The sequence below is a fragment of the Primulina eburnea genome, chromosome 5 (genome assembly GCF_022965805.1).
Source record: "Primulina eburnea isolate SZY01 chromosome 5, ASM2296580v1, whole genome shotgun sequence".
Taxonomy (NCBI): domain Eukaryota; kingdom Viridiplantae; phylum Streptophyta; class Magnoliopsida; order Lamiales; family Gesneriaceae; genus Primulina; species Primulina eburnea.
The window spans coordinates 6,060,662-6,087,239 of record NC_133105.1 but is presented as its reverse complement, the minus strand read 5'-3'; the positions used below and the strand labels follow the sequence as shown (position 1 = coordinate 6,087,239).

General features: G+C 33.9%; 4 protein-coding genes across 5 annotated transcripts; 2 read left to right on the top strand and 2 right to left on the bottom strand.

The window, feature by feature from the left end:
- Nucleotides 1-189: 189 nt before the first annotated feature.
- LOC140831685 (protein NRT1/ PTR FAMILY 4.5-like) lies at nt 190-2,282 on the top strand. The gene is made up of 4 exons (XM_073195432.1): nt 190-405; nt 561-1,007; nt 1,136-1,257; nt 1,350-2,282. The coding sequence occupies exons 1-4, from the start codon at nt 190-192 to the stop codon at nt 2,230-2,232; spliced, it is 1,668 nt and encodes a 555-aa protein (XP_073051533.1). The 3' UTR covers nt 2,233-2,282.
- A 952-nt stretch (nt 2,283-3,234) lies between these two features.
- On the bottom strand, nt 3,235-6,399 carry LOC140832715 (thylakoidal processing peptidase 1, chloroplastic-like). 2 transcript variants are annotated; one of them, XM_073196870.1, is made up of 7 exons: nt 5,364-6,399; nt 4,559-4,627; nt 4,408-4,476; nt 4,237-4,323; nt 4,069-4,136; nt 3,613-3,760; nt 3,235-3,531 (listed from the first exon to the last, which is right to left on the bottom strand). In XM_073196870.1, the coding sequence occupies exons 1-6, from the start codon at nt 6,090-6,092 to the stop codon at nt 3,640-3,642; spliced, it is 1,143 nt and encodes a 380-aa protein (XP_073052971.1). In that variant the 5' UTR covers nt 6,093-6,399; the 3' UTR covers nt 3,235-3,531; nt 3,613-3,639. The 2 variants fall into 2 exon arrangements, with proteins under 2 accessions (XP_073052971.1, XP_073052970.1); XM_073196869.1 differs by having other exon boundaries at nt 3,235-3,760.
- A 3,110-nt stretch (nt 6,400-9,509) lies between these two features.
- LOC140832714 (lysine histidine transporter-like 8) lies at nt 9,510-13,380 on the top strand. Its single transcript, XM_073196868.1, has 5 exons — nt 9,510-10,143; nt 11,480-11,613; nt 11,758-12,185; nt 12,285-12,416; nt 12,682-13,380. The coding sequence occupies exons 1-5, from the start codon at nt 9,761-9,763 to the stop codon at nt 13,168-13,170; spliced, it is 1,566 nt and encodes a 521-aa protein (XP_073052969.1). The 5' UTR covers nt 9,510-9,760; the 3' UTR covers nt 13,171-13,380.
- A 2,700-nt stretch (nt 13,381-16,080) lies between these two features.
- Nucleotides 16,081-19,021, bottom strand: LOC140831684 (uncharacterized). The gene is made up of 7 exons (XM_073195431.1): nt 18,861-19,021; nt 17,933-18,002; nt 17,781-17,840; nt 17,084-17,198; nt 16,794-16,909; nt 16,552-16,676; nt 16,081-16,415 (listed from the first exon to the last, which is right to left on the bottom strand). The coding sequence occupies exons 1-7, from the start codon at nt 18,935-18,937 to the stop codon at nt 16,277-16,279; spliced, it is 702 nt and encodes a 233-aa protein (XP_073051532.1). The 5' UTR covers nt 18,938-19,021; the 3' UTR covers nt 16,081-16,276.
- Nucleotides 19,022-26,578: the final 7,557 nt, after the last annotated feature.

The following is a 26,578-nucleotide window of genomic DNA, read 5'->3' as shown; positions in this document are numbered from 1 at the left end:
TTCTGAACTTTGGAGCTTTAGCTAGATCACTACAAATGTGTTTATTGACTGATATGTCCAAAAGACCATGCCACGAGCCACCGTCGGCTTACTTGACTGAATTTCTAAGTCTAACAGTCCTAGATTTGTATGTTATTAGTTATTTTGATTTTGACAAATGTGGTTTGGGTGTGTTGATTTTACGCAGCAATGGCAGCATTGGAAACAATGGCATTCATTTCAAATGGTGTTAGTATATTCACATACTTTTATGGGTACATGAACTTCAGCTTGACAAAATCAGCAACTTCACTCACTAATTTCATGGGGGCTGCATTTTTGCTTCCATTGTTTGGAGGATTTATCTCAGATACTTACTTGTCAAGGTTCAAGACGTGTCTCATCTTTGGTTGCTTAGAAATCATGGTATGTAAAAATCGAGCTCTTAGTCATGCATATCCTGCATATTACTCTAAGATTTTCAGAAAGTTAGATCTAAGGAAATAAAAGTAAAGGAGGTGAAAGTCACTTTTTTTCAAATAAATATAACACCCGGAAAATATATTGTGGCAATTTTTCAGGGTTTTGTTCTTCTAGCAGTACAAGCACATTTCAAGCAGCTGAGACCTTTTCCCTGCAAAGATGTAGCCCCAAGTGCAACAAGTCATTGTGAATCCCCGACGAGAAGTCAAGAGGCTATTCTATTCACCGGTGTTTATCTTGTAGCACTCGGGACTGGTGGGATCAAAGCAGCTTTGCCTTCCCTTGGAGCAGATCAATTCGATGAACAAGACTCGAGGGAGGCTAATTCCCTTTCGAGTTTCTTCAACTGGTACATGTTTTCCCTCACTTTCGGAGCGATGCTTGGTGTCACGTTTGTGGTGTGGATCAGTTCAAATCTAGGATGGGATTGGGCTTTTGGTGTTTGTGCTGTAGCTGTGGGCATGGGACTTCTGTTTCTTAGCATGGGGCTATCTACTTATCGAAATTACTTGCCGAAAGGAAGCCCTTTAGTTCGAACTATACAGGTATACGCCGGCAACTTGATATATTTTGGATGTGAAATTTACATTTTTAACGGCATTATACGTGAAATTTGCTGGTTTCTTAATCTTCAGATACGATGGCTGAATATTTTCATTAATGTGCTGTGCAGGTATTTGTGGCAGCCATTAGAAAATGGAGACTTCCTTTGCCGGATATGGCTGGAGAATTGCATGAAGTTCATGATAAAGAAGCTGCACAGAATCAGATTCTTCAAAGAACTGATCAATTCAAGTCAGTCGTGTTTCTGCTAACACACATTCAAAATCTTGAAATTGAATCTACCTTTGATCTAATCTCTAACAAAATAAACCAAATGTTTACAGATGTTTAGATCATGCAGCAATCATAACAGCAGAAGATGAACCAGTACTATCAGCTGTTTCAGGGTCTTGGAAACTCTGTACCGTCACACAAATTGAAGAAACAAAAATCCTTGTCCGTATGCTACCGATAATCCTCAGCACGGTCTTCATGAACACCTGTTTGGCTCAACTACAGACATTCTCCATTCAACAAAGCACCACAATGAATCGAAAAATAGGAAATTTCGAAGTTCCAGGACCCTCAGTCCCAGTAATCCCGCTCCTTTTCATGTTCATTCTTCTCCCCATTTACGACAAGGTATTCATCCCCATAGCACAAAAGCTCACCGGTATCCCTACGGGAATCACGCAGCTCCAAAGGGTCGGTGTTGGGCTCGTGCTTTCAGCCATATCAATGGCAGTGAGTGGAGTAATAGAAACACGCAGGAAGAACGTAGCCATCGAGCATGGCATGGTGGACTCCCCCGGCCCTTTACCGATAAGCGTATTCTGGCTAGGGATACAGTATGCTATATTCGGCATGGCGGATATGTTCACGTTGGCAGGAATGCTGGACTTCTTCTATGCCGAAAGCTCGTCGGGGATGAAGTCCTTGGGCACGGCTATCTCATGGTGTTCGCTGGCATTCGGGTATTTTACGAGCACGGTGGTGGTGAGTGTGGTGAATAAGGTGAGCAAAGGGTGGCTGGGGAGCAACAACTTGAATAGGGATAGGTTGGAGTATTTCTACTGGCTGCTTGCTGGGGTGAGTGTGCTGAATTTTGGGATGTACTTGGTGTGTGCTCGTTGGTACAAGTACAAGATGGTGCAAGAGGAAAAGAGTCGTTGGGATCATATTGAGGAGAGTATCAATGTTAGCGTTGGGAAAGATGCTACACCATGAAACGGTTTTTCAATTGATCAAACATATATATTAATAAAATGTTCAAATGTCGGTTTAGTGATTTTCTATTTTGTTTAATATTTTCTCTTTTGGTTCTTATTCAACCCAACACTTGGTAGTGGTTTTTACATTGAGCAGACGAAATCGTGAAACGGTGTGGCTAAAAGTCAATATTTTTAACATAAAAAATAAAAATTTTCATAAACTAGGTCAAGCTGAGAATATATCTGACAAAATTTTGCATCCTTTGAATAAGTTTCAGTATAATTTTCACTAAACTAATAGTCAATTACAAATTTTAATCGTTCTTGTCAACATTATAATAATTCAGAAATTTTGAGGGAATATTATAATGCATAGGTAAAATGAAAAGATCAAATTTGATGCTTGGACAAAAATTACAAGACCATGAGCGGACTCTGGGTGTCAGTGTGCAATCAGGTGAGAGGCTGTGGCTTGTTTGATAACATTCGAATCACATATAAAGATTGGAACCCTGGTTATTTTTAGCATATTCATATTCAGCATCTTAAAACGTACTAACTACTACATGAGCCCTCTACTTAATGCATAAACTCGCACATTGTTTAATCAATTTATAAAACGATATTTGACATTTATAATTTGATATGAATAATATAATTAATATGTTTGTACATATTATTATGTGTGATAAAAAATCTATTTTTTTATTAAACTTAATTTCAATAAAAAATATAATAATATTATCATAAAAGAAAAATATTTTGCTTTAAAAATTCTAAACGCGAGGTTTTAAATTGAGAAATTTTCAAACGTGTTGGTATGATCAGTACTTCCATTTCTGGGGATGATTTCAGACGAAAGATTGACGTGGTTGAAATTATTATAATTTATATGTGATGTTGAAAAGGAGATAAAAAGAGAGGAGATTTTAGTATCCTCTTCAAGCAATTTTTCTAACTTTCTCACACTTAATAATATAGAAGTATAGATATAATATAGACAGTACAAATAAAGATATGGCGGTGTGGACCCATTGAAGATCTCCAAGAAAAAAAGTGTAATAAGTGACACTCAGAAAAGAGTCATAGCAAGAGCAAGAGACGAAGTTCTCCTGAATCCTTAAAATTCAAATTCTCTCACTGAAAATGGAACATAGTTGTACACAATTCAGAACCAGCCAGCGACAATAAGGCTACCCGTTGGTCATGAGATGGTGATAGATGAGATGTCCATCACCAATAAGCAATTTAGTACATTCGAGTAGAAGGTTAAACAAATACGAACACGGCACACCAACCCCACAAGTCCATATGGCTGCAAGTAGATGCACAACCAAATAAGCTTGGAGGGGTTCCAAAGTAAAATTATTCAATAAAAGAATTTATCTGAAACAACCTCAGCGGAGGCAAGGAGGGCTTAGCATCACGAAAACGCAACTGCACTTCTCTGCTGGGACACATCATACAATGTGGCCGATACTTTTGAAGGAGGCCAGTACCGGAATACGGATCTACCAACTATGTTTTCGATTGGCAGAGGACCCCTGGAAAGAGAGAAAATGAGACTCAATCTTTACTCCCTTGGAGAGGTTATAAAAATTGAGCCAGTAGTTGAAAATACATATATTTAATTTAATTTATATCGTTCTCCATGAATTTTTATGAAACTAATCGTAATAGAGAAGGAACACGATCTGACACTGCACACTGGACACAACCATAAAATAGAGGGACACTTTGAGAAGGATGTGGGAAAAAATAGAGTAATGGGATGTAGATAATACATTTCATAATCTACAGAACATTGACTCAAATGTCGCAACAATTAATTTCACAAAAGTTTAGTGATTACCAGTTATGAGAGTCGAAGCTAATATTACGGTTGTCCCCCAACACGAACACACAGCCTTCAGGTACAATCTACATAGAATAGAAGAAAAACAATAAGCTTTCTCCCAACAACAGTAGATAAATGACCATAATCAAAAGAACCAAGAAACCAACAAGTGCAGGCCATTACAACTGGATCCATTTCATAATCAATTGGCTCTGAGATGAAATCCTCGTCTTGGGTCATATCATTGATCAACAATTTTCCACCACGAATCTATGGGAGGTATAAATTAGACTAGTTGATAGCAAAGAGAAGGCGAAAATAACTTTGATTAAACAACTAATAGACAACACTTACTTCTACGGAGTCACCAGCTTTCGCTACGACTCTTTTAATGAACACATCTGATGAAGTAAAACCAAATTCCTGCAAAGTTAACACACATACTATGTCACATATGACAAGGTTACATTGAGCCAATGAGGCTATTTACAGCACCAAAAGACACCTGAAGTATTGATGGAGCCTTGAAAATAACAATATCTGACACTTCGGGATCCTTGAAAATATAAGAAACCTGCAAGGGAGACCAAAAGAACAAGAACCGAAACAGTTAGTTCATACACAACATGATATTAATGTCATGAAGCTCAAAAAAACAACATAAAATGGTCTGCAAATTATAATATATAGAACATCCACATATACTTTATGACAAGCAAATAACCATCAGTAGAAATGATTATGTACCAATCAATCCGAACTCCTAGCATGATTTTGAGTTAAAATGAGGTAACTGCTTAACTATCTTGCATATCGAGTTCAGAAACATATTAGACACATATAAAATCATAATGGATCGTTTTAGTAGCATCTCGAAACATCAAGAAAAGGTTTTTTCAAAGACAATACGTCAAAACCATATAAAGATAGTCCATCAGTGATCAGCCTAAGCAACTTGTTGGTAATCCAATATCATAAAAAAGAGCACCAACCATACAAATTAATTCTGTATTCTGAGTGAATCAAGAGTACCACATTCCAGTCCTCTGCAAATACTAAAGATACCATATCCCTCAGTTTAGTGGAACAAAGAAGTTTTCTGATTCCTTGCTAATAACCAATTAATTTATACATTAAACGTTAGCAATACACATCTCAAGCACGGATGACCACGACCCCACGCACAAACAAAAGATAAAACATATGCTTGAACAGTGAACATATAACATATCCGTCGAACCCAACCAATAAACCGACTCACAAAAATGATATATTAATTCATGATAAGATGCGCCTAGCTTAAGATATACCTTTTCAGCTAAAATCCGGTCACCCACATCAAGGGTTGGGTACATAGACGCTGAGGGAATCGACCTAGGCTCCGCCAAACACGATTTAAACAAAATGCTAACGCTGAAAGCCGTAAACGCCGCCTTAGCATCTTCAGAGCTGAAGCAAAGATTCATCAATTTCAACAGCCAACTATTGCTACAACTTCCCGATCTTTGAGAAGAAACCTTCACGTTACAAGAACTACGATCCTTGGCCATGAACAAGGGCTCCGAACATCTACTTGATTTGCCGTTGTCGTTGTTGTCGTCGCCGCTACAGAGGGTTCCTCCTTTATCAACCTCTGTGCTCGAGGGCTCATTACAGGACAGCCATTTCGAACCCTGAAAGAACGGAATGACCGACGAAGCTTTAAGAGGCGAAATCCCCAACTCACTCACGTTGGAGGAAGCCCCCGTTGACTGCTTCATCAAAGAAATGATCCCAGAAATCAAGGGAGATTGAGATTTTCCACCAAGAATTTCCCCAGTCAGCGTCGAGAACATCGAATTCATCGGATTGATAGGGCTAGAATTCGAACTGGAGCTGCGGAAATCAGAGTCGGGTTTCTGCCACGGCGGCTGGTGCACGATCCTGGATCGACTCGCACATTCGTGAAGGAATCGAGAACCAGCACATTTGGAGGAGGCGGAGGTGACCACACTCGAGGCGATGTAGCCTGAGTAGGTCACGGTAAACCGTAGAGCCATAAATACAAATTGTAATACGCTAAGTAAGAAGTAAAGGAAAATTTCGGGGTCTGCGACCGGCTGTGTGATGAGCAAGAGCTCTACAAGGCAAACAAAGACATCGTGATTAAGGAGATCAGTGATGAATCGAAGGAAGAAGGGGAGAATTGAAAGGTGGGTTTAGATCAGCAGGTAAATCCGAAGTTGCAGCCGCGAAGAAAGGGCGAATTACGGAAAGCAAACCCTGATCGCGGCGGCGCTCCTTCGGAGAAGGGGGAATCGATGGAAATGAAATTTTGGGTGTGAACTTTCGACCAGGTCAACACGTAAATGGAATTATATACCAACACTCAATCTGATCGTTTAAAGGGAAAATCTATTTGGATAAAACGAAAAAAAATAAGATGATTGGTAGTATTTTGTAAAATAAATATTTTATTTAAGTTATTTATGTTAAAAATATTATTTTTTATTGTAAATATCGATATGAAAATAAATTATTTATGTTAAAAATATTATTTTTTATTGTAAATATCGATATGATCAATTTGTTTTATAGACGAATATTCGTGAAAATGAGAAAAATAATCAAAAAGTAAATATAAATCTTTCGGAACCGTCAGATTAAATGTTTGGCCATAGAATAATTTTACACGTAGAGGGATAGCAGGTAGTGTGACGCATGCGCATGCATCATCAGTAAATTCAACGAAGCTTGGCCGATAAGCTGTCCAGCACAAGTGGATTCATAATTTACAAGTCCCCGTTCAATGTTTTTAAGTTATTGCTAAAAATACTCTAGCTTTCCAATTTTTTTTAAAGTTGTATTTGATAGATGGATTTCGGATTTTTTGATTTATTTGGATCGATAAATTTGAAGTTAATTTTAAAACCGTTACACTTCGAGTCAGAATTTCAACAAAAATTATGATATATATTTAATTTGAAATTCATGCATCGAAATTTTCTTCAAATAAGATACATCGATCTATTCTTCCAAATGTAACTACACTTGCAACAACACCTAACTAGCCAACTCTGGTTACAACCATTTTATTTATTATAGACAAAAACTTGTGTGAGACGGTCTCACAGTTGTATTTGTGAGACGGATCTCTTATTTGGGCCATCCATGAAAAAGTATTACTTTTTATGCTAAAAGTATTAGTTTTTATTGTGAATATGGATAGGGTTGACCCGTCTCACAGATTAAAATCCATGAGACGGTCTCACATAAGACACCCTCTTTATTCTATTATGCTTGCTTCGATGGGGAACTTTGACTCTCTCTTTATTTTATTTATTTATATATAATTAATTATTATTTTCAATAATTTAATTGAAACAATCATGTGCCACTGACCCACGTTCTATGAAACTATAGAATTTCCATGATTTTTTTTTACAAAAACTATTCATTTAAATCAAATTGTATTGCATTGTCATTTGTTTTTACAAAATTTATATTCCTTTTGGAACTAACATGGTATCTTACATACTCTTCGAAAATAAATACTTGAAATGTTTAAAATATATTTCTTTGATATATAATTATATTACATTGATAAAATATTTAAGCTTCGAAGCAACTCTCCCCCGGTCGAACAAAATAATTAGTTATCGAGTTCGATTTTTTTAAAAAAAATCGAACACGTTCAAATTGAGATTTGATTCAATGATTCCGAGCATAAGTGGATTTTTTCGTACTCGTGCCGCTATTTTGTATCTTCCAAAATTAAGAAATAATGTTTTTAGGATTTCCAAGGAAAAACTGTTGGAATCGAAACCTAAACACATCCCCGAACTGGGCCAATATTCTTTATTGACGGCCCAACATAATCAAATAAAAATTTCGTGTGGAGTTATTAATCAAATTCTTACTTTTTTCTTTTATTGATAGATCTGATCAAACTAGAGAAATCATATTTTTTATAGGTAAAAAAATTTGTGTGAGATGGTCTCACAGGTCGTATTTGTGATGCGGATCTCTTATTTGGGTCATCCATGAAAAAGTATTACTTTTTATGCTAAGAGTGTTACTTTTTATTGTGAATATCGATATGATTAATTCGTCTAACAGATAAATATTCGTGAAATCGTCTCACAGAATACCTATTTTTTTAAAAAAAATATACCAAAAAGTTTACTGGAAAAACACTCGATATAATATAAAAATTAATGATATCACTCATTAACGATGGTTTCGTCATGATAAAAATAGTATGCTTATGCGTTTGTCAAACACATAACCAATATTTATACATCAACAATATATTAAAAAAAAATAACTGATCTATTAAATATCTCCGGAATTATTCAACACTAAATCAAATTACATTGCTGTTATGATTTTTAAAAAAATAAATAAATAAAAAGGTAAAAACATATGGAAAACAAAATTCAATTTTTCCAGACCACATGACATTGTGGCGTGCAACTTTTAATAAAGAAAATTGAATGTCTGTGTCCCAATGGCGTGAAGAGAAATGGGTGCAATGTCTTGCTTTTGTTCCAAGTAAGAACGCATACATAATGGATATGACAAATCACATGTACTTGATTGAAGTGACCGCCAGTATTTTATATTCTTTCATGATCTAATTAACGCATTAGTAAATATATTTTGTTCAAGAAAAAGTAACAGTAAATCGGTGATCTTTGGGCTAAGTATAGCTAAGGTATCGTTTGATTCACTGTATTATTTATTTATATTTTTATTCATATTTTTATGTAATCTAATCTTATGTTTGATGTACTATATTATTTATTTATTTATTTTACATCAATCAAAATTGAAATTATAATCTTACACTTAATAAATAACACTATAAATATTTTTGAAAACACAAAACGGTGATATCACATTATCTCAAATTAAATCAATCAAATCAAAATTTATATTAACTATCATTTTTATATATTTTATTATTAAAAAAATTTCTTATCTCTATATTATTTGTCTCATACCATGAATCAAACGATACGTAAGTTTCATAAGTGGAATTGGACAAAATCTAAAAATTTTCCTTGAGTCTACTACACACTTGATAGTCAGCTTAGGGTGTCGGATCGCAAACTTGTTAAAGTATGTCAATGATCATATTCGTCATTGAGTTGATATCTCGCAAAACGGTCTTTCGTAAGTCTATATTCGTGAAATAAATCAATCCAATTTATACCCATTATGTGATATAATATTTTTAACGTAATTTTTTTTTTCATGAATTAAGTATGATCATAAACTCATCTCACAATATTAACTGTATTTGTATGTTATTTCTTAAATCAATTCATTTCATCGTATATAGAAGAACTAATTTTTACTGAGAAATTAAATTTTACCAAAGGTAAAATAGATTAAATCACCGGAACTATTCAACCAAAAAATTCAACGCAGTGGTCAACAAAAGCAAGACCATGGAGATTCGTGCCATAGCAGAGCCACCAATGGTCAAGATCACATTTTTGCGAACTCTCACACACTTATTTCACCTCCACGATTTCACGCATTAATTTTGCATGTCACCACACAGCACAGGCAAGCAAGTCTTCCTCGCTATAAATTATTATTCTTCTGGCTTGCCACTCGCTTCTGTCCCACACACGCACACTCACTCTGCTCTGCAACTCCTGGCTCCGAAAACAACAGACGCTTAAAAGCAAAAGAAACGGAACCCACTTCACTAATCATGGAGGAGAGGCCGGAGACTGAGCTATTGTCGATCCCGGCGACTCCACGAACCTCCACTCCGGAGATACTCACACCCTCTGGGCAGAGATCGCCGAGGGGGTCTGCGGCGGCTGGCGCCACGACCAAGTCATGGACGCCGACTTCGTTTATATCTCCGAGGTTTTTGAGCCCCATCGGCACTCCGATGAAAAGGGTCTTGGTTAATATGAAGTGCTATTTGGAGGAAGTTGGGCATTTGACGAAGCTTAATCCTCAAGATGCATGGCTTCCCATTACCGAGTCTCGGAATGGGAACGCACATTATGCTGCTTTTCACAATCTCAATGCTGGTGTTGGGTTCCAGGCCTTGGTTTTGCCTGTTGCTTTCTCTTTTCTTGGATGGTGAGTTCTTTTTTCTTTTTCTTTTTTTTATTTAATTGTCAAGTATGTTTATTGAAAATGACCTAAAAAACACCTTAATTTATTTCTTAATTTTAACGGTTCTGAAGATTTTTCATTGTGTTGTTGCATTAAAGAGGGTTGGCAAGGACTATCTTTAGCTGCATTTCTTTCCACCTCTCTCCCCTTTTTGGGTGATTCAATACATTCAAGATAGCATTTTGTGGTCACTTTCCCATTGATTGTGGTTGGTCTCTTTCAGACAGTACTTAATTTAATTCAATTCTATCGATTTTTTGGTTCATCTGGAGTCCATAGCATTATAATTATACCGAAAAACGTCCTCTCTTTAACTCGATTGGCATGCTCGACCCCATTTTTTGGGTGCAATTTCTGATTAATTAACTCTGTTACAAATAAACGCTGAAAACAATTTATTTGATAAAAGTTTGCGTTGTCTGTTCAATCCTCATTAATTCTAATCTTGTATTCTTGTTGGCATTCCAGCACACTTGTGGCTCCACCTGGCGATTTACTTTAAGCCAGGATTATATTTTTTCTTACCTTTTTCCAAATGCTATCATGAACAAGATTTGAATCGAAACCACAGATATTCCTTTGCAAATGCTTTCACTTTATGCTTTTTTAAATATGAATGCCGCTTCAACTGAGGGTCCAAGAATTATGATATTTTATGGAAATACAGAGAGTGCAATTGCTTTATACTTGATTATCTGGGATTATTATTTCTGTTTTTAAAATTTCAGCGTGTCCGTTTCTTTTTCCAAATGCTCAGGTTTATGATATTTTTTTTCCCTTTTTACATATAAAATTATTGATTCAAGCTCCTCAAATAAGCTTTGTGTACCAAATCCGAAACCCCTTTTGTGCAGAACTGTTTCGACACCCCTTGTGTATTATTAGTGCAGAGATTCTTGACTAAAAATCCATAGCAATATTCCAAGTGGGACCTTCATTCTCGACAAAAAATAAAATAAAATTTTATGTATAATTTGTTTTGAACATACAACTTAACTCTTCTACTGGCCCATCTTTGTTTATGTTATAATCCTTAGTCACCCTGAATTGCAATTTTTCATTTGACAATGAACCACTCCAAGTTGTTTCGTATTGTTGAGACTCGTCTGTGGTGTTTTTCACTATATTTTAGTGATGTGGTGGTGTTATCATATCATCCAAAATTTTATGTTTCGGTAAACATGAGTTTCATGGTCATAGTCCTCACTTGTCGCCAAAGATTTGAGGTTGACAACGTGAATGACTGCACCCCATCTTCCGAATATTTGGTTTAAAAACCATTAAATATATTTCCATGCAGGAGTTGGGGAATAATCTCCTTAATAGTAGCCTATATTTGGCAATTGTACACATTGTGGATTCTGGTTCAGCTGCATGAAGCCGTCCCTGGAAAACGATACAATAGATATGTAGAACTTGCACAGGCAGCATTTGGTAAGTTCAGATGCGTATTTCAGGGAAAAAAAGAGTCAGAAAAGTTCTAATCACACAAGTCACAAAAAACATGTTTACCCTAAACATTTTTAAGATGTTATTACGTGCGAAAGCTCTTACATTTTGTACGAGCTTTATTTTTAGGTGAACGATTGGGTGTCTGGCTTGCTCTCTTTCCCACCGTTTACCTATCAGCTGGCACTGCAACGGCTCTAATTCTGGTTGGAGGGGAGACCATGAAATTATTCTTTCAGATTGTTTGTGGTCCACTTTGTTCATCGAATCCTTTAACAACTGTAGAGTGGTACCTGGTTTTCACCACCCTTTGTATCGTATTATCCCAACTCCCAAATCTCAACTCCATAGCAGGACTTTCGCTTGTAGGAGCTGTCACAGCCATCACGTACTCGACTATGGTGTGGGTGCTCTCTGTCAGCCAACCGAGACCACCAACCATTTCATATCAACCACTCGCATTGCCTACAGCAACAGCTTCTTTGTTTTCCGTCATGAATGCCCTTGGAATCATAGCATTTGCATTCAGAGGCCACAATTTGGCCCTGGAGATTCAGGTCTGTCCAATCTCCTTACACAAATACTGACCTTGATTACTTGAATGCACAATAGATAAGTCCATATTTTGAAAAAAAGTTTATATGATGTTTTTTTAGGCAACAATGCCATCAACTTTCAAGAAGCCATCTCATATGCCAATGTGGAGGGGAGCAAAGGTCGCCTATGTCTTTGTTGCCATGTGTGTCTTCCCTGTTGCCATTGGAGGTTATTGGTCTTATGGAAACCTTGTAAGTATGGTGCTTCGCAAGTTTTGGAAATGGGTCCTTGAAATATCAAATCGGACTCAAGATTCAATTCTAGGTGAAAGTATCTAGTATTGTACAAATGTTATGGATGACGGGGACATTGCAATTGAAATCTTTTAAACCATATAATGATGATAGTGACACGACGATACTGCACATATTACATATATAGTGAATGCAATTGCTGCAGCTTAACATCTATAATGATGCTTTGTACCTATACTCGATGCTTTTCTGATCGTTGCAGATGCCTTCCGGAGGGATTCTCAATGCGATATTTGCATTCCATGTTCACGACATTTCAAGGGGACTTCTTGCCATGACATTTCTTCTTGTTGTGTTTAGCTGCCTGAGTAGCTTCCAGATATACTCAATGCCAGTATTCGACAGCTTTGAAGCAGGCTACACGAGCCGGACTAATCGGCCTTGCTCAGTTTGGGTCCGATCAGGTTTCCGAGTGTTTTATGGGTTCATCTCTTTATTCATCGGGGTCGCACTTCCATTCTTGTCTAGTCTTGCAGGCTTATTAGGAGGGCTGACTCTTCCAGTCACGTTCGCATACCCATGCTTCATGTGGGTTCTTATTAAAAAACCAATGAAATACAGCTTCGGCTGGTATTTTAACTGGACACTGGGTTGGCTGGGTATTGCTTTTAGCTTGGCTTTCTCCATTGGAGGCATTTGGAGCATGGTGAACAGTGGAATGAAACTTAAATTTTTTAAACCTCCTAACTAAGAATGAAATGACTCTGTCTGGTTTGATCTGGCGCAGTTATTTCAGGTTCAGGGCGTTCTACAATTATTTTGAGTTGTATGGTTTTGATCATGGTGGATGTTATATAACCATCATCTTGTATTTGGTTCTAGGGAAAAAAATTGTAAAAACTTATTATTGGAAGTATGGTATTGATTTTCGTTATTATTATTGTTTATTTATTGTGGCTAATTATATGTTAATTGCTTTGAAGTAAAATCTACAAACAAAAAGAGTATAAATGTTGATGAAATTATCGATTTAAAGCTCATGAATTTCAAGATTTTATGTGATTATGTTAGTGCAAATACAATTATGCTTTCGAATATCATGCTTGAAAATTCTTATCAGATGTGGTCAATATGTCTGAATTTTTATGAATGGAATGTGTCTTATTTTTATAAAATGAAAGATGTATTGACTTATTAATATTTTTAGGAAATTTTATGTATTTTATAATTTTTAAAAAGGGGTTTGTCCAATTAACCCACAATTATTATTATAAAATGACTTGAGAAAATTATGTATCCATTTTCCTTTTTCCAGCTCTTAAATATTGAAATCTGCGACAAACTGGTCACTTATGGCTCATCTGGCCACAATAGCACAAACTTAGAACTGAGGTCTCGGATTTGAGATACAATTATAACAAACTCGTCCCAAACTAAAATAAACATCTCTAGCCAGAAACACTTCGTTTTAATGTAGATATGTTGATTGTCCCACATCGGTTGGATAAATAACCTTTGAGTGGCATATATTGGCTTGGACAATCCTCCTCCCTTGAGCTAGCTTTTGGGGTTGAGTTAGGTCCAAGTTTCAATCTTAACATGGTATCAGAGCCCGGGTTTCACCGTTATGTGTTGGACTGCCTATAATTAGGTCACATGTTCTGCCCACAATTGGTTCATTTGTAAACTCCACGTTCCAGATGTTCATTCCTGGGCGTGAGAGGGGTGTGTTGATTGTCCCACATCGGTTGGATAAATAACCTTTGAGTGACATATATTGGCTTGGACAATACTCCCCCCTTGAGCTAGCTTTTGGGGTTGAGTTAGGTCCAAGTTCCAATCTTAACAAGATATGAGTGGCTGGAGAAGCTCTTTCAGAAGGGAGCGGAGGAAAAGACGCCTCTTTTCCATTTAAAACCTCCTTTTGGACCTAGAAACTAGGGGTGAACAAAATTTTTTATTAACCGCCCGAACCGAATTGCACCGTACCGTTTTTCATAATATTTTATAAAAATCGCGATTAAAAATATTAATCATAAATCGCACCGCATACGCGGTTCGGTTATTTTTTTTGCCAAGAACCGCACTAAACCGCACCGCCTAAACCGCTTGCCATAATATTTGGCCTAGAATTATAATAATTTGTAAACAATATATTCAAATAAAGAAGTCATTATTCATTATATCCTAACTCTCTTTAAAATTATTATTCTTACAAATAAAACTTATCTTTTTCTTAATTATTCTTCATATTAGTCTTTTATTAAAGCATTTATTTTTTTTGCTACAATATTTTGTTTGTAGTCTGAGAGTAAAAAAATGATAAAATAGTGTAAATGTCATTTTTGTTGTGAATGTGTTGTGTTGTTAAATTATTAGCTTAGTTTTGAATCTTAATTATTGTTTAATCTATTTTGATCTTGATATGCTTTGAACTATATTTTATATTTGAAAACAATATGTTGTTGTTGTTTTCAAATAAATTAGAATATATGTTCTAATATTTTTCATTAAAAAAATCGTAAAACCGACCGCAACCGATCAAAACCGCAAGGCTGATTTTTTTAGGTAAAACCGCGATTAATTTTTCAAAATACTAACCGACCGCATATGGAAATTCGGTTTGAATTTTTTTAAAAAAAACCGCAAAACCGCACCGTGATTACCTCTAGTAGAAACTAGAATGGACATCTTTTTTTACTTGCATAATTTTTAAAACGTTTTAAAAAAATCCGAGTTTTTGTTAGCATAAGAAAGTTGTTCCATTAACTTGAAAGTAAGTCAAATTTTACAGCTTTATTAAAAAAGGAATGACATCCATGCTATCGATATTACAGTTTTCTTTGAAACAATGTCGAGCGAGTTCTTGCGCCACATTATTTGCATTTCTTAGGCAGTGGTGAATGAAAGCCTCTGGTGTTTTGAGTGCACTAAAGATTAATTTCTTCAAAAAAATTCCAAAATCCATGGATAGAGAAGATGGTTGTTGTATGGCAGCAAGTGCATCTGATTCCATGGTACACTTGGTCCAACCAAGTTGTATTGCCTTCAAAATTCCTTCCCTCCCTGCTATCAGTTCGGCAATATGAGGAGTGAATCGACCTGGAAAACAACGTCCTATTTCAAAAATAACATGTCCATTGCTATTACATCCCACCAAACCAACAAGAAAATATCCAAGGAATCATTCACAGCAGCATCCTATTTGTTCTCGTTTGAAAAAACTAATTTGCATCTCTCAAAATAGAAGTTAATTCGAATACACGATCACTTGTTCTCTCTTTTTTCCCTTAATTTTTTTTTCGTTTCCATATTTCCAAACATCGTTATTAAATTGTTTATTATCACATTATATTTTAATCATTCTGATGATGGCCGCAGGATGTTTCTATTTTTCCAAAACAAGACGTTCATTTTACTTCTCCCAAATATTTTCTCCAAAACTCCTAATAAAATCAAACAAAAAACTAGTTATAATAAAATTAAAATAGAAAAATAATATTTTTAACCATTTTTAATCCACTGGCGTTATATCTCCCGTTTTACTCCCCGCTTTAGTATTCATTCTAGCACATAGCCAGGGAAAAAAAATAATGTTCTGGCTTAGTTTTCTGCCAGATAAAATGTGTGTGGATATATTGTCGTGGTGAGAAACACAAGCTTCAGATCAATGCACAATACTATTTTCTAACCACTCAAAATTTATAATGATCGACACTATAAAGATAAGGTTTTGAATAAAGAGAACTACTCAAGAAGACGCAGAGTATTGCCTCGAAATTCTACAACAGCCACCTAAAATTGGTGAACTAGAACGTTGCTTCAATGCAGAAAGACGCCGCTAAACCATTTGCTCTTCATGTCATCGCGACCTTGTAGCTAGATCTCTGGCAGGCAACAAACAGCTGCCAGCTGATGAAAGCCATTATCAAAGAAATGAACAGCTCGAATCCCACTACCTTGGGGAAGTGCCATCCCAGGGATCGTCTCAGATAGCTGCAAACACATGGATAAACACATAAAACACAGTAATGTAGAGATGTGTGTGGTATTTGATAAGAGATATTTTGAAGGAGGGATTCTTAAACTGAATAGATAAAAGTTTAATTTCATGCGTTGCAGACAAATGAACCTCGTGATTGATGGCATTGTGGCAACAATCCCTGCACATGTGTATATAATAGGAATCAAAGGCTTGGGCTTGTTTTTCCGAAGCCATATTAAAGAGCATAATGCTGCAAGTGATATACTCAATACCTAGAATATCATGGAATTATATGAAAAAATATCAGAACATACGAAACAAAGCTGAATTCATTATATTTATGAGGAAAAGTGATAATTTGGTATAATACGAGAGGAACCATTAAGTACCAGATTGGCATTAGCTTCAAGACCCTGCAAAACGTAGTCCCAGGTAAATTCTAAGCCTCTGGCACCAACCCAAAGAGGTGCCAACCTATGCAGGACAGAGTCGGCAAAGGCCCAACCTGCCAAAATCGAAATGGATTATAATTCCAATTGCCAACAAAAAGAAACATATAGTAAACCAATGATGCAAGATGAAACATTTTAAACCTGTAACCTTAAAGCCGAGGTATTGAAAAGGAAATATGTTTTCTACCCAATATTAGAAAAATAGTGATGAGCATATACGTACTTACCAAGTCCAACAGCTTGGAATTTGTGATTTTGAGATATATTTCTGTGAGTCAACTGTGTTAAAGCAAAATAAAGTCCGGCAACATCTATGAACCCGATCATAGCTTTCATCAATTCCTGAGATAGAGAACGAGTGAGATGAAAAAGAAATTAAAGACTTAGCATAAGAAAGGCTTTTTAATGAAGTGCGACCAATTATCATTATTCATAGTCTCCTACCAAGTACCAGGAACAATACCTTTCAAATAATTTTAAATCTCCTCCCATCATCGCAGAAAATTGAGGGGAGAAAACACATAATATATATATATATATATATATATATATATATATATATATATATATATATATATATATATATCAATTCAGCCATTTCCCATGTTAAAAACACACAAAATTACAAATCAAAAGAATGATAAATGTGTCATCTTTAAAATTTACTCACTGTGGCAAGGCAACACTTGCGTAACATTTTTAGGAATTAATGGGATTGTAAAAATTAACATTTTACAACAAATTGATGTGTCTTCATGGACATGGAGACCATTAGGGAGTGTTAGATTTTTTTAGAATAAGAATACAAATATTTGACAGTGTTTTGACTTGCAGATATATGATACCAAGAAGTTCGCAACACGCATGCAAAGAATAGAGATAGATAGGGGAAGAGAAAAATGTCAACATATGGAAAAAGTATACCTGATATGGATCAAAATTGTCACTTTCAGATACCTTGAGAAATGTGGCAAGACAAACAAGCTGCAAAATAAAATAAACGAATAAGAATGCCTGAAAACGAAGAGGAAAATCATATGGGATTGCATTAAAACAGCTCAACCAAAACGACCAACCTTAACCAATGTAGTTATGAGATAAACAACAGCTGCTTTAATTGAAGTGCCAATTGTATCATACTCAGATCTGAGAAGAAAATTATTCAATACAATAATCCGGACTGACCAGCCCTCACCGCCAAAAACTATGGCCAATGGTATCATTGCAACTCAATGTTCAAAGTCGTAGAGCAACTAAAACATTACATTTTGATAATGTGCTACATGGGCAATTATTTTCCCCTCACAACCCCCTTTCCGTCGACATATTCAATTCAACAATCATTAACACATGTTTAACATATGCAAATCTTAATAACCCTGAAAATTCCTGTAGGTTACGCTTGGATTAATGACTTAAAATAATTTCAAATTCTGTGACTTGTTTAGCTGGACTAAATCCAAGTGATCAATATCAAGTTAAGCCCTTTTTATAGCAATTGTAACGTAATTCAATACACCTAAAACAAGTGACATTTAAAATACATTCTTCAAATCCTTCTCCAAATCAAATACTGTCTTCCAATACAACCTCAATGAATGTGATAACAAATGGAATAGAATCAACTCAGTAAGAATGAACTTGCGTTGAAATGGCAAGGCAAATCAACCCAGTAAGAAAAAAATAAAATATAGTAATATACACAAATTCAGAAACCTGTATTTCGAACTCAAAAACCAAACTAAAAGCAGTGATTTTCGCAGCTAAATCGAAGTCTGAACATAACTCTGATTACGAAAAAAGATCACATTCTTAACTATTATGCTGAACATAACAATCACTCATATAGATCGAAACCCACCTATAAGTGTTGATCACATTGAATATAAAACGATAAAAAGCAAAATTGCATAAAGGGAACTCAAAGCCATTGAGATAACAAAAAAAATCCCGTTTTCATAACAAAGAGATATGACTAAGGTTACTGTAAAAAGATTAGCTTACAAGGGGGTGGCGGAGTAGTAAACGGCGTGAGGGCCGAACGTCAGAATTGCACAGTTGAAGAAGTGAAAAATCGTCATATTTTCTGCCACCGTTAACGTGGGAGAGAAGGAGATCCAACGCAGATTCTTGACAAAAGGAGTTCGTTGCAGGATGGTCGGGCTTCAGGTCTATTGAGGGCTGGAAAATTCTTAGGCACGAAATAAATAACCAAGCCCAGTGTAGTATTTGGTCCATATGAGTAAACAAAATCGGGCTACTTCGGCATAACCCCATCCACAACCCCATTTTGCTGGGCTGCTTATATATTTCTTGATTTTAAATTTTAATCGTTTATTGATTGATCAACAAAATCAAAATTAATTTGACTTTTTTTATCTGTGAGACAAGTCAATTCTACCGATATTTACAATAAATAGTAATATTTTTAGCATAAAAAATAATATTTTTTCATGGATGACCCAAATAATAGATCCGTACCACAAAATACGACTCGTGAGACCGTCTCACACAAGTTTTTGCTCATGTAAATTATGTTATCTTTTGACTTTTAATAATTTTTGATAGAGTACTGAAATAGTATTGGGCATGTCAACGTTTCACATATCGTATCAGTATTTTCATGTATTCTGACAACATTCCGGCTAAAACATAAAATATTTTACATGATTGGAACTCAAATTTGAATACTTACATGACCAAAATACAAAATAGACAAACGTAAGTGAATATTTTCCCATACATAAAAAGTCACTATAATTAAAAGATATATTTATAATACAAATTGTCATATAGCACATCATATGTCAACGACCACAGTTTATGTATGAGTCGAGACTTTTTCTCCTATTATCTATAATACGATTTATCAAAAAAACTTCCTCTCTTTCTTTTTCTTTTTTTTTAATAAAAAATTAAATTATTTATATGGAGATAGAATTTAAATTTAAATTTACAAGTCACCTTCAAATCAATGAGTTGAAGGGTAAGTATTATTTTAAAATAATAATTTGAATTATGTCATTATTATCAATCATATAATTTAAATTTTAATGCTACGTATAACTCCAAACAGAGCGAGTCTTATGTGAGACAGTCTCACGAATCCTAATATGTGAGACAGGCCAACCCTACCCACTCATATTCACAATAAAAAGTAATACTCTTAGCATAAAAAATAATACATTTTCATGGATGATCTAAATAAGATATCCGTCTCACAAATACGTACCCGTGAAACCGTCTCACACAAGTTTTTACCCTCCAAATATATCCCACATTTTTTCTCGTGAATTACCTTAGTCAACCAACGTCCAAGGATTAGCATAAACTAATCTTATATATTACTTTCGTCTTAATTATATAAACTTTTTTTTCCCAGTTACTCCAAATATATAGTCCAGTTTTTATATTTATGATTACTTTTCTTGTTTTTGTTACTGATATACTCATATAAACCAAGTGTTGGAAAACGTGTAACTATTTTTTAGATAAATTAAATAAAAATAAAATATGAATATGTTTGTAAACTTTATTTATCTAATTATTTTCTTAACTACTTGTGTTAAAAATCAAATAAACATATCTATTTAGGCCGGATTGAGCAATATAAATTGTTTGGTTCATAATTATTAGTACACTGGGGGTACATCTGCTTAAGATTTGACAAAACGAGACGACGAATTAATAGATCATTCTTTTTTCCACACGAGATTTTTCAACTATTAATTAATCTCCTGATTTAATGAGGTAATATATGTACTTAGCCCTAAATATTATAATAAAATAGTTAAAACATATTGAACACAACAGCTGTATGATCAATCCAATTAATATCATATATCACTACACACAAAATTTTATAAAACAGTCTCACGAGTCGATTTTGTGAGACATATATCTCATTGGGATCATCCTATTAAAAAATAATATTTTTTATACAAAAAAACTATTACTTATCATTGTAAATATGGACACGATTCATCAGGTCTTACTGATAGACCGACTATTTTATTATATTTAAGATGTAAATCATCCGATCTGAAACTTAATTATTTTACAAGTATAGTACTCAATTAATGGCCACTTGCTGGTGTATGTGGGAGTGAAATATGCTTGGAGAAGAACGAGGGAGGAATTAATGACAAGAATACATATAGATAATAATTTAGTCGGTCATATGTATGTGGTTTCTCGTGGGCTCACGTCCGTCGAAATGCCGTTCATTCCGGTGCTGATTCCCTTGCCTTTATTTCTTCTTTGTCTTCTCTTTCAGAAATATCATATTCTTTGTTCGGATTTCAAAGCTAACACCACATATATGTCTCTATCTCTCGAATATATATATACCTGTGAAGAAACTAATATTCTTCTCTTTTTTATATATGTTTTATACATTCTCCAGCATTAATGCTGTATCGGAACACGATTTAATATTTTCAATTTATTATTTTTCCGTCTCTTTCGTCGTAACCGATACGCGTATCACATGACTTATGTAGCGTTCACAAGAGTATATTTCGAGTGCTTCCGAGTTTCTAACCGATGAAATGTTTGAAAATGCTACGAAAAACATTCAAAATAAGCTCTTACAAACATTACTTTAATGACGATTACTATTGATTATGATGGGATTCATATTTAAAACATTTTATTTATGTCATGTAGTTTTAGTCTGCTATATTTGTTTTATTTATAGTTTTAGTATTTTTCTCGATGTAACGTTGTGACGCGCTGAATAATAAAGCATTCCTGTCATAGTACATATAGAACTATCTTAAAACTTCAAGAAGTACTAAAGGCTTAGAGATGCACGAGATTGAACCACAAATTTTGTTGGTGGACGAATTAAATATGGTCCCTCTTATTTATTTTCTTATGAATCGAGAATGAAATGTGTTGCTATCATTGAAGTACCTCGAAGTTTAGTTTCAACCATTTTACTTAGGAAATTAAATATATCTATTTATTTTATATATTCTTTTAGTTTGTTGTCTTGACTTAGGACATCAATTGAAAATATAGTCATATCGAAAGATCTTGCTGTTGTCTAATCTGCGTGGCACCACACATGAGATGCTAATTAATCTGCCAATATTCGTGATTTTATTTTATTTTTAAGTAGGTCTCTTGTGAGACGGTCTCACGAATCTTTATTTGTGAAACGGGTCAACCTACCGATATCCACAATAAAAAGTAATACTCTTAGCATAAAAATAATACATTTTTCATGGATGACCCAAATAAGAGTTCTGTCTCATAAATACGACTCGTGAGACCGTGTCACACAGGTTTTTGTCTTTATTTTTTTGTTGTTGCAAAACTAATCAAGCTATTTTTGTAAATGTTTCGATTTTGTTAATATTTTGTAAAATATATATAGAATCGCAGTCCATATAAATTCGAAAGATAAATCTTTACAGGATCGTTAAAATTGTACGAGTATAAAAATAATTATATGGTACCAATTCCAACCCCATTAAAAAAAATCGTTTTCCAATATTAAAATTGAAGGGATAGAAAAAGAAAAGAATAAAGAGTTAAGACAAGAAGAGTGAGACAATAGATTAATAACACCAACAAAGAGTAGAGAGGATAAGAGACAAACATATGGAATATGTTACATAAGATTTAAAACTATATGAAATGTATAATTAATGAAATCGATTTTGAATGTGTTGACCCGATACCATATATTTCACTTTAAGGGTGGATTTGGGAGATGTATTTGAAATATATGAATTTCGATTATAGTTATATTGTTAATAATAAAACAATATATCAAATCTTAAATTCATATCTTGTTTATACATTAGTTATATACAATATAATAATTTTCAAATAACATCGTATGGGGTGAATTTGAAATTCATCATATTTAACATGAAACATTATATAAACAGTATACGAGAAATAAGTTTGAATTTTATGGTCATATTTATCTAAAATAACAAAAATTATATTTGATTATAATATATCCATCCTTGTACAGCCTCATATTCTCAAAAACCAACATATAATCCTATAATCGAGTTCGTGGGATTTTAAACCTTGTGCTATATTTTTATTTTGGCATATATTTCGTGATTCTTGAATAAGATATGATCGATAACTACTAAAAAAATGTGAGCCAACTATTACAAACAATCGTCATGTAACTTAACTTGTTTTGATTTTCGGTTTTACAAGTATTCAAAATTTGATGTTCGTGTAATAAGTTTTTTTCTCAACTGCTAGTCGTTTCCGCCATAGAGCTGATATAACACAAAATACTTTTCCACGATATTAGATATTGCTGACATATCATCGAATAGAGTATGTCTCTTGTGAAACGGTCTCACGAATCTTTATCTATGAGACGAGTCAACCCTACCGATATTTACAATAAAAAGTAATACTCTTAGCATAAAAAGTAATAATTTTTCATGGATGACCCAAATAAGATATCTGTCTCAAAATACGACCTGTGAGACCCTGTCACACAAGTTATTAAATTATGGTCAAATTTTGATTACTTATGATACTAAAAGCGAAAACATACCGATTTATAAAACTGTTTAATCTTGCAATTATTCCAATTTTTTTATGGGGTCTTTGAATAGACAAATTGGAATATTGTAATTCGTGGAGAATCTAGAGCGGATCAGGCGCTGACCATGGCTTTGGAAAATATTAACAAATGATTAAATGTTTGCTTCTTGTGTTGTTCGTTCTATGCGATGGAATCGTATATTCAACTCCATGAGAATATAAAATAATGTTAGATTATTTAGGTTGAGAAAATAGACAAGACTAGGGACAAATAATATACAATATTAGTACTGAGGATTTATCCAATATACTACATTCAGACAAGGAATTATTTAGTTATATACGATAACATATATAACGTAAAATTGAAATATACATTCAGACAAGGAGTTATTTAGTTATATACGATAACATATATAACGTAAAATTGAAATATACAAATTTTTATGTTCAAAAGAAACAAACCCTAGCCATTTTTACCTTTTATTTTTTTTAAAAAATAAGCCCACTCCATAATTGCTCATTCCAATAAGGAAAATCCAAAATTTCAATTATATGTCAAAAGATTATGACAAAAACTTGTGTGAGACGGTCTCACGGATTGTATTTTGTGAGACGAATATCTTATTTGGGTCATTCATGAAATGAAAAAGTATTACTTTTTATGCTAAGAATATTTCTATTTATTGTGAATATCGGTAGGGTTGACCCGTCTGACAGATAAAGATTCGTGAGACCGTCTCACAAAGGACACCCTCAAAGGTTACTGGTCATATCTATTTCTATATAGATTAATTCTCTTGAGAGATGATATCACATATCTTTTTCGTGAGATAGATCAACCCAACTCATATTTAAAAAGAAAAGTAATATTTCTAACATAAAAATAATAATTTTTCAAAATTTGATAGTTCTAGATTTATGATATGTTAACGTTGAAGGTAGTCGACGGGGTGGTTTATTAATACTAACAGTGTTAAAGTGTTATTTTTAAATATAAAAAGATGAATGATATATAATTTGTATGGACGACGAGTCACGTGAGGGGTAGCATGTTGACGCCGAGGAATGTGGTTGGGATTATCTGGCTTTCCCAAATTCCTATGGAATATTTGGACACGGGGAGGGAATATTGGTGTTTCCTTTTCTCCTTATTACATCACCTCTCCACAACCACTCCCACTATATACTATATACCATTCCACCAACTTGTCTGCTTTGGAAATAAAATTTATTTTGCAAGGGCTTCTCTTTTCCTTTTTCCTTTTTCCTTTTTTTCCCCTTAGATAAACATTTTAAATTTCGAAAATTTATACGCAAAATAATAAATTATTTATTGAAAATAAATTTATCTGTATTTCTACTCCGTACTTAGTTGATACTCTATCAAGATATTACACTGAGGATAACATCTTATCAACCAGATGAAATCAGACATGTATTATTTGACGCTTAGAAATAAACCCAATAAATTCCGGCAAGGGGTAAAACCATGACAATGTAATATACTAAGGAGAGACGAGCAAATATGAATTTCGGATTTGGATCATTTGTTGTGGTTGAAAACACAACACATGGTGATTTTTTACACGAAATGATCAACTGATAATATGATGGATCTCATTCCAATTAACATTCTAGGCTACGAATAAACTAATATCATTGTGAATATATACTTTATAATAGTTAAGAATACTTGATGTTTACAATGTGCAAATCGAGGTTTAATATGCAAATTGCTGGAAAAATGAGTATCTTTTAGACTAAATAAAGTTTTAGGTAGAATAATAGAGAAAACGTGTGGGTCTCAAAGTCAAAATGGCGGGGGCAAATTTTTTTATTATTATAGAAATCTAAATAATGGATAAAGTTTTTTGACTCGAAATGATCTGATCAATAAGCAATCCTAAAGTGATAATTCAACAATGAGTGTGTCTCATGGGAGACAGGATCAATCCTACACATATTTACAATAAAAATAATATTTTTAGCATAAAAAGTAATACTTTTTATGGGTGATCCAAATAAGATATCCGTCTCACAAATACGATCCGTCAGACCATCTCATACAAGTTTTTGCCTTCAACAATAACAAGAACGCATATTTCATGAAATAGATAGGATACACCGTGAAACCACCATTAATAGGTCTCTTGTGAGACTGTGTCACGAATCTTTATCTGTGAGACGTATCAACCCTACCGATATTCACAATAAAAAATAATACTCTTAACATAAAAAAATATTTTTTTTCATGGACGACCTAAATAAAAGATCCGTCTCACAAAATACGATTCATGAGATCGTCTCACAAAATAATATAATTGTATATATTATTATTAATTTAACTCTTACTTACCATTATTTTTATTAATCAATAATTTAATTCCTATAATTTCTTTCTATTTTATAAATAAAAAATAAAGGGAGGAAAATATAATTTGTTGAGTTTTGATATGATATTCCACTTGATTTGTTAGATTATTAATCAAATAGTTATTCACAAAATTGGGTTTTAAATCGAGTTAAAATGATTATTAAAATATCTTAAAATTATAACCAAACATTTGATAAATGTTTGACCGTTCATCTATTATTGTTTAATCCACCCAACCAAACACACCCTTACGATGGATCCAATGATTCATATTGATCACATAGAATTTTCAGGTGAGACCACGTATTCGACGAGGCGAAAAATTAAGTAGTCAAATTAATATTTATATATTTTTTAATTTTGATTTTTTCCTATTAAAATTATATGTCACAAGATTTCTATTTAATGACTTCTTTTTTTATACTTCGGATATCTTCTCACGTAGGGATGGAGCCAAAGGGAAGCTGTGGGTGCTAGGGTGAGCAAGATTTCGGTTAAACCGATTAACCGACCGAACCGAGTCAATTCGGAAATTCGGTTCGGTTATTTCGGAAATTCGGTTTTCAAATTAAAAAAAATCGGTTATATCGGTTAATTCGATTCGGTTACGGGTTTTCAAAATTTTGAAATCGGTTAACCGAATTAACCGATATAATAAATATTATTATTTAATAATTTTTTTATTTATCAATTTTTATAAATATTTTAATTTTTAATTTTAAAATCGATATAATATGTATTAATTGTGTTTCAAATAAAACTTGTACATTTGTGATGCGTGTGATTTTATATTTTTATGCATTTGTGTAAACTA

Coding starts and splice junctions, on each gene's coding strand:
- LOC140831685 (XM_073195432.1), top strand. CDS start 190: ATGGCAGCATTGGAAACAATGGCATTCATTTCAAATGGTGTTAGTATA. Junction 1,008..1,135: donor CTTTAGTTCGAACTATACAG/GTATACGCCGGC, acceptor TGTGCTGTGCAG/GTATTTGTGGCAGCCATTAG. Junction 1,258..1,349: donor CAAAGAACTGATCAATTCAA/GTCAGTCGTGTT, acceptor AAATGTTTACAG/ATGTTTAGATCATGCAGCAA.
- LOC140832715 (XM_073196869.1), bottom strand. CDS start 6,092: ATGGCTCTACGGTTTACCGTGACCTACTCAGGCTACATCGCCTCGAGT. Junction 4,477..4,558: donor AGGCTCCATCAATACTTCAG/GTGTCTTTTGGT, acceptor TTAACTTTGCAG/GAATTTGGTTTTACTTCATC. Junction 3,761..4,068: donor AGCTTCGACTCTCATAACTG/GTAATCACTAAA, acceptor CTCTCTTTCCAG/GGGTCCTCTGCCAATCGAAA.
- LOC140832714 (XM_073196868.1), top strand. CDS start 9,761: ATGGAGGAGAGGCCGGAGACTGAGCTATTGTCGATCCCGGCGACTCCA. Junction 10,144..11,479: donor GCTTTCTCTTTTCTTGGATG/GTGAGTTCTTTT, acceptor ATTTCCATGCAG/GAGTTGGGGAATAATCTCCT. Junction 12,417..12,681: donor ATTGGTCTTATGGAAACCTT/GTAAGTATGGTG, acceptor TGATCGTTGCAG/ATGCCTTCCGGAGGGATTCT.
- LOC140831684 (XM_073195431.1), bottom strand. CDS start 18,937: ATGACGATTTTTCACTTCTTCAACTGTGCAATTCTGACGTTCGGCCCT. Junction 17,841..17,932: donor TCATAACTACATTGGTTAAG/GTTGGTCGTTTT, acceptor TTTATTTTGCAG/CTTGTTTGTCTTGCCACATT. Junction 17,199..17,780: donor ACAATTTTGATCCATATCAG/GTATACTTTTTC, acceptor TCTCTATCTCAG/GAATTGATGAAAGCTATGAT.